Source organism: Leiobunum rupestre, chromosome 11 (genome assembly GCF_980474605.1).
Source record: "Leiobunum rupestre chromosome 11, qqLeiRupe1.1.hap1, whole genome shotgun sequence".
NCBI lineage: Eukaryota > Metazoa > Arthropoda > Arachnida > Opiliones > Sclerosomatidae > Leiobunum > Leiobunum rupestre.
In genome coordinates, this window is record NC_143394.1 from 25,997,560 (window position 1) to 26,013,206 (window position 15,647).

A 15,647-nucleotide genomic window follows, 5' to 3' on the forward strand; every position below is an offset into this window, starting at 1 on the left:
CTTTACCAACCTCTTCGAATTTCATGCTTGAACTTTTAGCATTGGACACTTTTTATTTCGTGCCCGCCCTTTAGGGGGGCGTATTTCTTCCATGGGGGGCGGAACGAATCACCTCGTAGCGGTCGCAAAGGTCAGAAGTAAAAAATAAGTGTGGCACTATCTTACCGAAACCGTGTATGGTCAGAAGTAATAAATAAGTTTGGCATTTTCTTATCGAAACCGTGTATGGTCAGAAGTAATAAATAAGTTTGGCATTTTCTTATCGAAACCGTGTATGGTCAGAAGTAATAAATAAGTGTGGCATTTTCTTATCGAAACCGTGTATGGTCAGAAGTAATAAATAAGTGTGGCACTTTCTTATCAAAACCGTGTGTGGTCAGAAGTAATAAATAAGTGTGGCACTTTCTTATTAAAGGGAGAGTGACCGAAAAAAAGTTGGTATCATTCGATAGAACTCTTTGCACGCACGCAGTGCCGTTAATTTCCGCAACCTCCGACCAACCCCCTTAAAGGGAGAGTGACCGAAAAAAAAACAGTTGGTCTCATTCGATAGAACTCTTTGCACGCACGCAGTGCCGTTAATTTCCGCCCCCTCCGACCAACCGCCTTAAAGGGAGAGTGATCGAAAAAAACAAGTTAATAAATTCATGGGTATTTTTTTATGAATTTGCGAATTTATATGACTTTTGGTGCCTAAACTACCCAAATGTTTGATATATATTTCCTAAAATAAACCCATTAAAATCCCAGTTTAAGAATTTCTTTAAATCATATTTCCACTAATTTCAATAATTTAAAAGAATTATGTTCGTCGTGTTTTGCTTACCTATTTCACATTTGATACTTTCCGTCTATCTAACGATAGGAAATCACATGGCCTCAACAGCTTTTGTATGGGTTTGCCCACCCGCGTATCGTGAGGGTGGGTGGCGCCCAAGTTTTAATCCTTCAACTTAGGATGGTATTTTATATATCGAGTGATAGGAAATCACATGGCTTCAACAGCTTTTGTATTGGTTTGCCCACCCGCGTATCGCAAGGGTGGGCGGTGCCCACTCTTTAACATATGATGATAAATTATATATCAAACAATAGGAAATCACATGGGCTCAACAGCTTTTATATCAGTTTTCCCACCCGAGTATAGGTCGCCCATGATTTATTTTACTGTTATGCAGATGGTGCCATCTATGTTTAATTTTTCCGCAAAATATTTTTCCAAATATTTTTAAAACACAAATTGTTTTTCACACACAGAAATACTTTTCTCACACACAGAAATACTTTTCTCACACACAGAAATACTTTTCTCACACACAGAAATACTTTTCTCACACAGAAATACTTTTCTCACACAGAAATACTTTTCTCACATACAGAAATACTTTTTAGGCACAGAAATATTCTTTCCCACACAAATACATTTTAACACACACAAATATATTTTTACACACACAAATATATTTTTCACACAAATGAATATTTTTTTCACAAACAAATATTTTAACACACACAAATATATTTTTCACACACATAAATATTTTTTTCACAAACAAATATTTTTTCACACACATTTTTTTTGTGTAAAATTAAAAATATATCAACATTTTAACTTTTTTTTTTTTTAAAAAAACGGCTATATTTTTAACTTTTTTTGGGAAAATGAGGAAATTTTCAATTTTTACTAATTTTGACCTTAATGGCGTGCCATAATTCAGCTTACCAAAAGATTTAAGAAATATTTCTAGCACCTCCAAATTGGAAAGTTGTAGATCAAAAACTAGGATAAAATTGCGCAAATCGCAAATAGAAAAAAATTCTAAACTGAAAGATAAATTAAAAAAAAACAAGCTAACAGTCAGTAAAATATGCCTAAAATTGTTAAAAAAAAAGCAAACAAATGCAAAGCTTTCGTATAAATTAGCAGCTTCCGAAATACTAAATAAAAAACTTCTAAAAGACGTAAAATGCTTGAAAATGGAAAACGCTAACCTTTTTAAACTTAACAATGAATATCAAAGTATTGTGTCTAAGTGTTTCACACCTAAACAGATAAAAAGGTTGCAGGTTTAAAAGAAATTGGAATGGGGAGACTTAGCTAATGCTTTCGCATTACGGTATTTAAGTAAAAGAGCCTACACTTACTTCAGAGATAAACTAAATTACCCTTTGCCACATATATCTACTCTAAAAAGACATTAGATTTCAGTCAAGGGCTTCTAACTGGTGTATTACAATTAATGAAAGCTAATTTCAAAAATTTGTCAGAGATAGAAAAACTAGTTTCGATCTCATTTGATGAGGTAAAAGTCAGACCGTTATTAGAGTATGATGTTAAGAGCGCGTGGGTTGTTTAGTAGCTGGAAACAGCCAACTTATTTAGGATTTGATAAGAGCATGACGAAGGAAATACTGTTTTCAGCTATTAATGAGCTACATCAGTGGGGTAGCAGAGTGGTTAGCACTTTCGCCTCGCAGCAAGAGGAGCCGGGTTCGATCCCAGCTTGTGGAACTGGGTGAAAACTCGGAACAACTCCTTCTGCGTTGAGTTTGCAAGTTCTCTCCCCACTGGTTTAAGGGGTTTTCCCCCGAGTTCTTCGGTTTCCACTTCCATATAAACTTGTTGAGGTTAACGGTAATAGTTAGTGTAGGGAGCTGTTGGCTCGGTCGCGTGGCATGCAGGGCTTGCCACCACCCTCCTACGCAGTGTAACCCGGCCACCTGAATTAAAGGCTTCAAAAGTCGCTTGACGACTTAGGCCTAAGGTGGTGCCTTGGGTATTAGCCTAGCTGATTATTTATTATTATCAGTCTGGTTTCCAAGTTGTAGCTTGTGTGAGTGACATGGGGGCAAGTAACCAGGGTTTATGGAGATCTTTGGGAATTTCTATAAATAAAACATTTGTACAAAATCCAACAAATCCTAAATTAAAAATATTTTTTTTTGCTGATACCCCTCATCTTTTAAAACTAATCAGAAATTGGTTTTTACATCATGGTTTTATAATAGATGATTGTTTAATTAACAAGGAACCAATTTTAGATATTTAAAAAAAAGATGGGACTGCGCTTAAATCTTTACACAAGCTAACAAAACTTCATTTAGAATGTGAAAAGGCAAAATTTTAGACTAGCAGCAGAATTGCTGTCCCACAGTGTTGCTACTGCTGTCAGGAGAACTAACTCTGCCAGTGAAACCTCAGACTTTTTAGAATTAACCAATCAATGGTTTGACTGCATGAACAGTTATATGCGAGTTGATATATCTGTTGCCAAGTGTGGGTTTTATAAAGTCTATGACTGTAGTTGGGAAAAAATCTATGCAGCAATTTCAAAAAGGCGTAATTTTGACATCCGAATCCATGTTAGGGTTATTTTTTTACTTAAGAGATAACTTTAAGATTAAATATATCCTAACTCATAGAGTGAACCAAGATTGCTTGGAATTTTTTTTTCTCCCAGTTAAGAACTCTTGGTGGCTTGGATGACCATCCAACTCCCCTCAACGCGATCTATAGAATTAAAGTGATAATTCTTGGAAAAAATCCAGGGGTTGTTAAGTAAAACACCAAATGACGAGTATTTTATAACAAATATCTTAAAATAGGGTGACATTTCTGTTGATATCGCTGACATTGAAAAGTTAGGTCAATTAGATACCAAATTAGACAATTGGGAATTACCATTCGATGAAATGAATGAAAACTCTGACTATACTCTAAAAAGTCCTTCAAGTTCCCCTTCTAAAAAGATTTCCAAGGTAATACGAAGACCACCACTAGTAATTATTAGAAAAGTACCAGGTTCTCAGTCTCAGATTCCAATTCGACCACCCTCGCAATTGCCTTTAAGTTTGCCATCTACAAGCTCTATTCAAAGTAAAGGAAACGAGCTGATTTTAACATCTTACGAAGAAGGTGGAATGCAGTGTCTCGCAGGATGGGTTTGCGAAAACGTTTTACGAAAAAAATCCCACTTTAAATTTAAAATCAAACAGAAATGAACATGAGTATGGTATGCCTTCATGGGTTGAACACCTTAGCTATGGCGGAATTATATTTCCTTCTCAATCCTTCTTAGAAGATTTGAAAATTATTGAATTGGAATTTGCAAAATATCATAAAGATACATGTTCCAAAGGCATTGCTTTAAGCAAAGAAAATGGGGTAACCAAAAATAGTTTCTACCAAACTTATAGAATATCCAAGAGAGATTTTACACACTTATGTCAAAATGAGGACGATAATAAGAATGAAATATTTAAATTCTAAGTTCATTACTGACGCACAATACAGAAGACAAGCCAAAATAATTACAAAATACATTAAAAGCAAAAAAACTTAAGTTCCTACAGAATAAAATAAAATTTAGCTTGTACTTAATGAATAGAGAAAAATGGCATATTAAAATAATTGTTATAGATCATTAATCTACCTCCATGTTCTACCTCGATAATATTCAAAATACCTTTAATAACTGATGTATTTAATTTAAAAAATAAATTCATTTCATTTTCAATACACATATTATTGAGAACTAAAATACAAAGACTAATAGGAGACGACCCGAGGTGATAATCACCGATTTTGTTCAAACTCGGGTATAATGCACACCTCCATGTAACTTGAAAAACCTGCATGGGAAAAGTTGCGATGGGCTTTCGTTTTGCCATGGCAACCGAAAACGTTTTTGACATCATGATTTGGAATTTTTCCCATTGAAAATAACATGGGAATCTGAAGGATTTTAAGGGTCCCCCAATTGACCAAACTGCATTTAAACTTGATTAAATTTAATTTTCAAAATCAATTTAAATGTATTTTTAACGTTTTTGAAATTTTAAATTTTTTTCATTTCTTTAAAGGTTTCACAGGGGACCCTTAAAATCCTTCAGATTCCCATGTTATTTTCAATGGGAAAAAACCCAAATCATGATGTCAAAAACGTTTTCGGTTGCCATGGCCAAACGAAAGCCCGTCGCAACTTTTCCCTTCCAGGTTTTTTAAGGTACATGGAGGTGTACACTATACCCGAGTTTGAACAAAATCGGTGATTATCACCTCGGGTCGTCTCCTTTGTAAGTGAAATTTGCACATTTATTAAAATCTAGATATTTTAAATACTTTGATTTGATAAATTTAACCGTATTTTATTATTCATTAAATATCATTTGCACATATAATTTTTAAAATATCTCCTCTTAAGCTAATTAAATAATATTTATAAAATAAATATATAACCTGCTTATTCGTTATTTGGAAATATAAATGCGAAATCGTTTTAAAACTTGTATAAATACATTTTTTTATACAAAAACATGTTTCCCACTTATCACACGTGCTTCGAAGCTACCAGCTGATAAAAAAGACAGACTTAGATATTGATAAAAATAGCTACCCATAATGTCGCTCCGTTGAGAAAATCTCGCCAATGACGTCACTGGCGAGATAGCCGATTTTTACACACAATCCTAAGGATTTGTGTGTATTAGTCTCACGTACAGTGTAGCCGTTGCTGCCGATGCCGCCGATGCCGATGGCGCCGTGTCGCGCATACCTCTTCAACGGTTATAACTAGAAGAGTCAATGATATCTCGTTCGAATGTACATACATTGCCATTGATAGCCTTTCATAAAGTTTTCAAATCGGAGCCCAAGAAGTTGGGCATTTGCCCAATTTACTATTTTCGGTGATTTCGCTTTATGTGGTAGATATTTTCATTAATATTAAGTCTGATAACGTTAAAAAAATTATTGGATAGGTTAGGATTCAGTGGACCTACAACTTCGGTTTTATCAGTAAATATTAAATTTAAGTATAGTTTTCAGGGTAATTTACGGGACCCCAATTTTCGTGGTTTTATATTTCCGCCTAAAAATCTACATATTTAAGTCCGATTTTCATGAAAGTTATATTTTTGAATAGCTGTGGTTTACATATAAACTAGAATTGTAAAAACGTTCCGTAAATTTAATTCTAAGAAAGGTTTTTTGGGCAGCGTATACGGACCCCACAATTTCCAACATTGTAAATTCGCGTGTTTATAGAGGTCTACGCGCCCGTTTCCCTCTGGCGTTTTTCAAGGCCGTTCAGACCAGAAGTAACAATTAAGTATGACACTGATCTACCTAGTCTTTAGCGTATGACCAGAAGTAATAAGTGTGACACTCAACGTAACAAATAAGTGTGATCAGAAGTAACAAATAAGTGTGATCAGAAGTAACAAATAAGTATGATCAGAAGTATCAAATAAGTGTGATCAGAAGTAACAAATAAGTATGATCAGAAGTAACAAATAAGAATGATCAGAAGTAACAAATAAAAGTGATCAGAAGTAACAAATAAGTATGATCATAAGTAACAAATGAGTGTGATCAGTAAAACAAATAAGTGTGATCAGAAGTAACAAATAAGGATGAAACTGATCGAACTAGTCTTTGTCGTATAACCAGAAGAAATAAGTGTGACACTCAATGGCTGACTAGTAGTAACAAATAAGTGTTATCAGAAGTAAAAAATAAGAGTGACACTGATCGAAGGAATCTTCGATGCTTTCAAAGTATGACTAGAAGTAAGAAATAAGTGTAAATTTGTATATATGTGTGACCGTGGATATATTTTGGTTGTGATACCGGCGTTGCAGGTTGCTGTAAATAGCTCAAACAAACTTAACACATTAGAAGGACTGTGTGTATTCTGACCGTCGTACGTCTAATTCTCTCTCCGTTTCGACTTTCTCTCCAAAACCCTCAATCAGAGATGCGCCCCCGTTGTGTAAAAACACAGCTTTATTTGAATAAAAATAAGGTGCTAATAATAATACGTTTATGTACTTATTATGTAAGTAGCTCTTCTTTGATAATACGAACTAATCGTCATTATCTAAATTTTCGATAAGAAAAGTCTTGATATTATTTATTATTCAGGATCCTATTTTAAAATCTTCCTTTTGAAATATAGTAAATGGCAGCCTCTACGTGTTCACGGTAACAGACGGTTTGCTAACCGTTCGAACACTCAATAAATCGCGATATTCTCTAGCATATTCAATTTAATATGGCGCATAAAACATTAATACATTTTACTGCTTATGTACTGACAAGGAGAGTACCCGAGGTGTTTATTGCCGATTTAGTTCAAAGTCAGCCGTAATGTGGACCTATATGAGATATGAAATTTCCCAAAAGGAGACGTTGCACTACCCATTAGATTTGCCATGGCAACCGAAAATGTTTTTGACCACTTACAACCAAAATAAGATTTTTCCCTTATTTTACCCAAAATGTGTTACAAATTTACCCTAAAAATGTTTCAATTTACCCAAACTTGATGAAATTTACCTAAATGTGGTCCAAATTACACATTTCGTGATTTTCAAAATTTTTAAAAATTTTCGTAGCTGTGAAACCGAGAAAATCCCATGCTTTTTTAAATGGAGATTTTATTGTTTTAAGTGATCAAAAACATTTTCGGTTGCTATAGCAAAACGAATGGGTAGTGCAACGTCTCCTTTTGGGAAATTTCATATCTCATATAGGTCTACATTACGTCCGACTTTGAACAAAATCGGCAATAAACACCTCGGGTACTCTCCTTTGTGAGTACACACCAATACCTTTATTAAGAAAGTCGACTTTCAATTGTTTTTCGCCATAAAGCATTTCAGTAATATAATAAATTGTTACCATAGTTATAATCTCCTTACTTGTCTCATTGACAGATCGTATTATTTATATACGACGCGTTGCGACAATAAGCTCAGGTTTCCGGAACCGTTTTTTGTCCAGTTTATAATCTGTTAAACTAGATACTTTTCAGAAATTACTTTCTGATGATTAACTCATGTGAAATGAATATAGAAATAAAAATTTCGCTAGCACCTGCTATTCAGTAAACTACGGAAGAGTAATTTATCTTAGAAATATTTGGTTATAATTAATGTATGGTATTGTGGAGTGGGGTAACACAGTCTAAATCAAATACTTTTATTGCAAAAACGAAAAGATGGAAAAATGTTTAATCTTAATTGGCTTCATCCAACGTCTAACCTTTTCCAGAAGAGCTGTTTATTTAAATTTCTGTAGCCTAAAATGTATATATTATAATATTACAAAGAAAAATTTCTCACTATTTGAAAGAAACCCCGTTCAAAATATATCAAGGTATTTTGATTATCTAATTCCTTATAAATGTTTTACAACTGAAAAACACTACTCTACATTATACAAAGGCTTTGTATAATATAACATATGAGTATGTTGTACGGTACGCTTAAAATTAATTAATGAGTAAATTCTAATTCAGATTTTCTATTTGTATTTTATTTGGTTTTATATTATAATCTTGTTAAATTTCATGCCACACAATTTATAAAATAAGTTAATAAAAACTGAACTGAATCAAATTGGAGATATTTCAATGAATGAGCTCCACGTTTTAATGTCAGGAAGGCAAAATTTACCCATTTAGTCGTCCCTAAAATGTTGTGGTATTTTCACACGCAAAATTAATTGCGTTTAGAATTAATTAAGTTTAGAAATAATAGAAATACGTCATTGTAGAGATGGAAAAGCTTCATAGTTTAACATTATGGCCACCAATATATTCTGAAACTCAATAATTTGAAACCGTTATTGATTACAATTTAATAACATTCGTACGACAGAAATTCTAAAAGCTTATAGGGGTGATTCTTGCGGAATCTGTTCCGAAATAACTCATTAGTTACGTTATCTCAATTGAAATTTTCTCTAAACCAGATATAAAAATTGAAGACCAAAATCAGTTTATTATGGAATGTGAAATATTTCATACATATTTTTAAATGGCTGCATTAACAATATCTTCTAAAAAGAATGAAGTCCTTTGTCAAGATTTTCAAGTGTTTGCTGAAAATAAATGTTGATGTTTTTAATGAAAGCAAGAACTGATCAAGTTAACTAAAATCAAAAAAACATAGTGGACTCTTTTTCTACTAATTTATCAATCAATGGAAAGGGAACTGTACCTAACGGTTTAAATTTTGAAGTAATTGTATATTTTTCATCAGTTCAGCAAAAACCAAATGCTTAAACCATTAAACAAATAACCAAGACCGTTAAATCACCTCAGGGGATATGGTTAAATTTTGGACACTTATCGTGAATCGAGGTACTTTACATGAAAATTCGTACTACCTTCAGTAATACTAGTATTATTGACGCGAAATATACTACCCGTAAAGGGAAATGCTTAGTACGTAATTTCATTTGTTCCTGTACCAATACATCTGAAAGAGTAACTGCTTACAGAAAAGGACCGTAGATGGCGCCGTAAGTGATTTATTGAATGAAAATTTCGATCACCGGTGAATATTAAAAAACACATACTTTATTATAGAAATCATATTGATCGGAGATAGCGGTAAAATTTTCCATCGTAAAATTCATGTAAGTTCGAACGATGCATTCCGTACCTTCTTTCTGTAAAATAATTTTTTTTATGAAGGTAAATGAGAAATTTAAAATGAATATTTTTATATGTAGAGTAATCTAATACCAGTAATATTCTATTTAATTTTTCATAAATTACATATTTACGTTTAGATCAAGAGGGCAAACAGTAACTACGGTTCTTCCTATTTTCCGTGTACATAACGTCGGAGTGATTAAAGCGAACTAAAAAATATTAAAAATTTACAGTTTTATAATTTTTACAAAGTTCATAGGCGTTTAGTAGAGGAATAGAAAGGCTAGTCTTAAAACTCTGAAAATTTAGATTTCTGAAATAATAACGTTAATTAGAGAAACATCTAAAATATGTAGTAAAATCCGCCGCGAAAAAAATAACCTACCTGCAGCGCCATCTCGTGAACGAAATATTTTTTCCCCGGTTTTATCGTTTTTCGGTTGGAACTATCGTCTGCTACGACATTCTCCTTGGCTTTTTAACCGAGTTATATTGGTAGATTGTAGTTAATCGTGTTTTTGATATGCCTTACACGCCACCCTTTTTAAAATTTTTGCCGCTTCATTCTTTTGGCGCTGCACGTAGGTTCAACCGCGATTTCTGAAATTTTTGAAGCCGTTTGATGTAGGTTGCGGAAAAAGTAGCGTAACTTTTTAAATACTTTTCCAATAACTATAAAATTACAGGAACATAATTATTAATATATTTTCTATCTTTCTGGAAAAAAAACCTCGTAAATTTTGGTTTTGGGGACAGTTTTCCTTTAAATCAAGTGGCCGGGTTAAACAGCGTAGGAGGGTGGCTGCGAGCCCTTCTTGCCATGCTAGCCAACAACACACTATACTCAATATATAACCGATCATCTAAACAAGATTAAGAATTGCTTTCCCTAAAGTCCCCTGTTTTTCTTATTTCACAGGAGCTCCATCTATATTGTTTATACTGAGTAAATATAGCCTTAATCTTAAATAAGTATTTACTGAAAATGTTTCTTTATTTTCTAAGTTATAAATTAAATTTATAAATTTTATTAAATTATTTTCATAATTAACATACTCCACCATTGTTTATCTTATTTTTCGTGACCCTCTATTTATGTGCAATAGAGGGAGTTGTTAAAGGCCGAGAGCAGAGACTCCATTTTCTCGCATGCGAATTTGGAGTTTTGGACCCCCGCCAAATTGAGTGACATGGTGGACAGCTTGACCAACGGCTCTGACTGTTTTTGAATATAATATATATAATTAGCATCAATAAAATTTGTCAGAGATGTCAATCAGTTTTCACGCCAAAAAAATTAAATACAGGACAAGAAGGGTGGAAATACGCTCATTATATATATTATATTCAAAAACAGTCAGAGCCGTTGGTCAAGCTGTCCACCATATCACTCAATTTTGCGGGGGTCAAAATTCGCGCTCGAGAAATAGAAATCTCAGTTCTCGGCATTGGCAAGGTATTGTAGCTGCTGAGAATTCAGTGATAAGTTTGAAACTTTTTCTAGAAAGAGTTGCGATACCAATGATTGCGATTCAAAGTTTAGTGCTCTGGCTCCAGCTCCGACTCCACTACGGCTCCGGCTCCGACTTAAACCCTATCGGCTCCAGTCGGCTCTTGGTCCAGTTCCGGTGAAGGTCGGAGTCAGATCTGGAGCCGCGGCTCCGGCTCCAAGTGTTTTAAACCGGCTCCGGAGCCAGCTCCAATACTTTTCTGGTAATTTTTTATGCCTAAGCTTTGGGAGCGTCCATAAATTACGTGAGGCGTTTAGGAGGAGGGAGGGGATCGAGCTGAATCTCACCCAATCTCACGTGGAGGAGAGGGGGGGGGGGTTTCGGCAAATATCACGTAATTTTTTTCCCGCAAGAAACAGTGTATAATTGCGATAAAACTTGGTTAAATTAAGAAATTTAACCCCTGCACACCTTCATCAGCATGCCCTATGACCTCTATTGCCCAAGTGTACGTGGTGATCTGAGAAAGAGATGCTGCAGTACATGCGGTATCTACTTTTCATCCATCACAAGAGCTACAGAGCACCGGCGTGCGGTCCACAGAGCACCACTTGCACCAGCGCGCAAAGTGTGACCTTCACGGATTGTCACACGCCGAGTTACTAAACTTCTGTGTGCAAGCGACAACGGTTTAAAGTGCCTACATCAGAGTGAGGTTGAAGGAGCAGATGATTTTACTGAAAATCACATGGACATGTTGTTTCCAGTAGTCACTCTTGAGACCATACATGAGTCCCCGTGGACTGAATTAGAATCAATATTCTTTTACGAATTTCAGTAGTGTTCGATTTTCTCACTGTGATTCTAGACTACATGTACGTTCTGTTTAAAATACTAGTCTTAAATATCAATAATTAAGCAAATTAGGTTTTATTCTAAATAAATCCAACGCAATCAAACACAGATTAACGTATTTACACTAAAAATACGCATTTTGAAAAATCTCACGTGATATTAGGGGGAGGGGGGGTCGAAAAATCACCCAAATCGCCTCACGTAATTAATGGACGCTCCCATTTTTGTTATGAATTTACGAGTCCTAGCAGTAGCAGTGGTACACTCCACTGTTAACTTTGTTTTCTATCTTGTGAAAAAATAAAATAAAATATTTTTATTAGTACTGATGAATGATGATGTTGTGAAGTTTATTTAACGCTTTGATTAGCCTTTGAAACACAATAGTTTATTCTTTCACAGAAACATTAGTGTTATCTTAATATATACATGCGCTTAAAAAAAAATTAGTGCAATCGGAGCCGGCCCCTGGTTCCGGCTTTTTAGGGGAGCCGAGTTTTGGCCCCGGCTCCGGCTCCGACACATCCTCGGAGCCATTCACGGCTCCGGCTCCGATTTGCGGAGCACTATCAAAGTTAGAGATACATGCAATCTTATTTTACGGCTTTTTTAGTAGAACAAAGTACTATGACGCACTAAATTAATTTTGAATCGGTTAACTTTTTATTTAAACATAATGTTGTACATAAAAGATCTAAAAATTTGGTGCAGTCAGTTGCGCAAGGAGAATAATGAAACATTTTTCGAATACTGATCTCTTTTATAGGACATACATTTAAAACATTTTATGTTGAAATGTGAATGCCAAGTTACGGTGCAAACAAAGTAGAATATTACTTACATTAGCCAAAGTTTTGTTCTGTGACATTATTGTCATATACCTTGCTTCTCGAAAATTAGGATATTGTTTCTCCCCTATTTTCAAGAAATGTAAGTCTTAATAATAAAAGTCATTAAATTCATTCAATTGAATTTTTTGTGTTTAGTATATAAATTGGCAAAGCGTGAGCGTAACTTTATATAGAAAAACGTTGCCGATACTCCTTAAAAGCTATATACTAAATAGATGTGGTTTTTCCAAAACTGGCAGCAATGCTATTTCAGCCCAAAGTTAATAAAATTAGTTCCGTAGAGATAGGGACTCGGACTAATCTTAGACTATTTATAAAATTAGCAGAACCCTTTTCTAAGAGCTAATGATATATAGTTCAGCAAAGTGTGTCTAATAAGCCCTTTAAAGGTCTTTATTAATTTGATCCGTTTAATTAGATTAGGCAAGTAGGAAAAATTACTTAGTATTTATGAAATAATATGAAGTAATGAAGTACAGGAGTGGTTGAAACTAAAAGCTAAGAACAAAATCGAATTTTTATATACTTTTTTCCGTTTGCTGTTTTTCATGACCTTCTGGCATGCTTAGTAACTCTATACCAAATAACTAACGCAAGACAGAACGATTCGTGTCTTCACCAAACCGTTCCGGTCTACTTCATGAAATAATATACATAAATTAAACTTACAGTCACATTCGTCATTTAGTGTCTTTAATAATCTGGCCCTCTGGGTTTCGTAGTTAAGGTTCTCGGAGCTGCGACTTGATTCAACGACATATAAAAATATCGTTAAAGCTAGAGACACATTTGTTATGATGAACATTTTACTACGCTCAGTATTATCTTGTGGGACTTGGCTATTCTAATAGATATCATTTTATACTAGTTTGTAGTTTTATGGTACTTTGTATAAATATGCTAGAACAATACTCGAGTAATCTAATGATAACGAGCGTGTAACAAAAGAAATTAAATTAAATTTGTAAATGCATACTGTCAGCTATCCAATTTTACGGCATGCGTCAAGCTCATATACATATTTTGTATTCCTGAAATTGAAATCTATTAGCAAGAACCATAGACGTACTAAGAACACGCAATCCTAACTTTAGGCTCAAGTGGAGCCTCCTAATCTATGTTTTCAAAAGAAGCCCCGCCTTTTTCTTATTTTTTTCCCTTCTTTAGTAACTTTTTTCGGGCCACCTACTTTGCCGGAATATTCAAAATTAACGGCATAAATAAAATAACGCTAATTCAAGAAAAAAAACATGAGCTTTCCTACAGAATGAAATTCGTAATCAGTTTTAATGGCAATAAAAGTAACAATAGTGGTAGAAGACTATAGCTCCGCCTCCTAAAAAATAAAGATTATGAGGCGATCCAGTCAAATTCCCATTCCTCTATTCTTAGTACGTCTATGGGTTCTTGCTATTCGGTTATGACAGTTGGGTGTGATAGCTACGACACTAACCGTTATCTATTATCTCGGATAAACCTACTGCTGAGTATTTACTTACCAAGTCTCACTTAAAATTGAGGAAAGTGTAATTTTCATGTATTACACAATTGTGAACTTCGCGCATCAGGATAAAACCTCGAATCATTTTAAGCTACCGGAATTGCAGGCTTCCAATAGCAACACGTTTTTATGAAATGAGGTCTTGGGTTTGATTATGAAATATCTAAATAGGTTCGGAAACTGTAATCGAAAAAAGTTAATGATGACGACTTCTCATCCTTTTTCGAAAAAGCGCGAAAATGATGGAGAGGCAAAAAACGAATAGCTGAATAGGATAAATATACTAACCAGCTTCATAAAGATGTTCGAACCAGCTTAATAAAGATATTCTAACCAGCTTAATAAAGATATTCTAAACAGTTTAATAAAGATATTCTAACCAGCTTAATAAAGATATTCTAAACAGCTTAATAAAGATATTCTAAACAGCTTAATAAAGATATTCTAAACAGCTTAATAAAGATATTCTAACCAGCTTAATAAAGATATTCTAAACAGTTTAATAAAGATATTCTAACCAGCTTAATAAAGATATTCTAACCAGCTAAATAAAGATATTCTAAACAGCTTAATAAAGATATTCTAACCAGCTTACTAAATATACCTTCACCGCTGATTCAAAGGCAATTCGCACCTGTTTCAAGTATGAACCATAAAACCCCAGCCTAGCCACGAAAATAATACAACCACTCCGACCTCAATAGCAACTTAGGGATGCAACGGATAACCGGAACCAGAACCGAAACCGAGAAGAACCGAGTAAATTCTAGGAACCGGAACTGAAACCGGAACCGATAATATAAAACTTTGATAACCGTATCCGATATTTATAAAAAAAATTATAACCGAAAGTGGAACCGGAACCGAGTTTTTCATTGTTTTAAACGGTTTTTAAACGGTTCTATAACTTTATTTACCAATATTTAGAGCATGTTAAAATTTAGTAGTTAAACTTCCTAATTTACCATTAGTTTTTCATATAAGCTCATCTTTATCCTATCTCAGATAACTCTATGTGGGTTTCTACGTAACTGTCAACTGACACACCCTTACGTATTCTCAATTGAAAATAGGCTCGTCCTCCAAATCTTTGCTTTAAAAACTGGCATAATCTGGAAATCCGAGATAGTTTTAGTTTTATTTTCTTCAATCGGTAAACTCGACACAACTTCACAAATGTAGCAAAGGCCACAAAAATATTTGTCATCCACTGCTACTAGTGTGCCTTCCGAGCAATTACTTAGTGGGGCAATGGGCAAGCATAATTTTTTATTCCCTTCGCCAGTGGCGTAAATAACGCCCCGGCAGACTCCTTCCATCGAGGGGCCCCCAAATTGCCTATGGGACTGTGTACAGTCCAACCGCGCGAGGCCTCGTCTAGTTTTTTTCTCTTGTCAGCTCAAGTTTATGTTTTACTTGCTTCATTATTTCTTAATGTTTCAACAGGCGCGCCCAAAAACTTTATAAATACAACCACAATAACCATCGCATAAATATCCAAACAACGTTCATAATGAAAGTAACATACTGAAGTTTGAAAAGT

General features: G+C 34.4%; 2 protein-coding genes across 2 annotated transcripts in view; one reads left to right on the forward strand and one right to left on the reverse strand.

The window, feature by feature from the left end:
* LOC149922058 (fatty acid synthase-like) overlaps positions 1 to 4,002 on the forward strand; it is a 38,083-nt gene extending 34,081 nt beyond the window's left edge. The window contains exons 14-17 of the mRNA XM_090162235.1: positions 3,129 to 3,255; positions 3,462 to 3,551; positions 3,607 to 3,942; positions 3,997 to 4,002. Of these exons, the coding sequence (XP_090018361.1) occupies positions 3,129 to 3,255; positions 3,462 to 3,551; positions 3,607 to 3,942; positions 3,997 to 4,002 (559 nt within the window). The remainder of the gene's footprint in view (positions 1 to 3,128; positions 3,256 to 3,461; positions 3,552 to 3,606; positions 3,943 to 3,996) is intronic.
* Positions 4,003 to 8,806: 4,804 nt separating this feature from the next.
* LOC149922059 (uncharacterized) lies at positions 8,807 to 13,440 on the reverse strand. Its single transcript, XM_090164020.1, has 5 exons — positions 13,273 to 13,440; positions 12,594 to 12,667; positions 9,578 to 9,655; positions 9,368 to 9,460; positions 8,807 to 8,887 (listed from the first exon to the last, which is right to left on the reverse strand). The coding sequence occupies exons 1-5, from the start codon at positions 13,406 to 13,408 to the stop codon at positions 8,846 to 8,848; spliced, it is 423 nt and encodes a 140-aa protein (XP_090020146.1). The 5' UTR covers positions 13,409 to 13,440; the 3' UTR covers positions 8,807 to 8,845.
* Between the last annotated feature and the right edge of the window lie 2,207 nt (positions 13,441 to 15,647).

Bases quoted from the DNA above. Each gene is read 5' to 3' on its own strand.
- LOC149922059 (XM_090164020.1), bottom strand. From the start codon at position 13,408: ATGTTCATCATAACAAATGTGTCTCTAGCTTTAACGATATTTTTATAT. The intron at 12,668-13,272 runs GTAAGTTTAATT...TCTTGAAAATAG, and splicing joins ACTAAATGACGAATGTGACT to GGGAGAAACAATATCCTAAT. The intron at 9,656-12,593 runs GTAAGTAATATT...AATATTTTTTAG, and splicing joins AGAACAAAACTTTGGCTAAT to TTCGCTTTAATCACTCCGAC.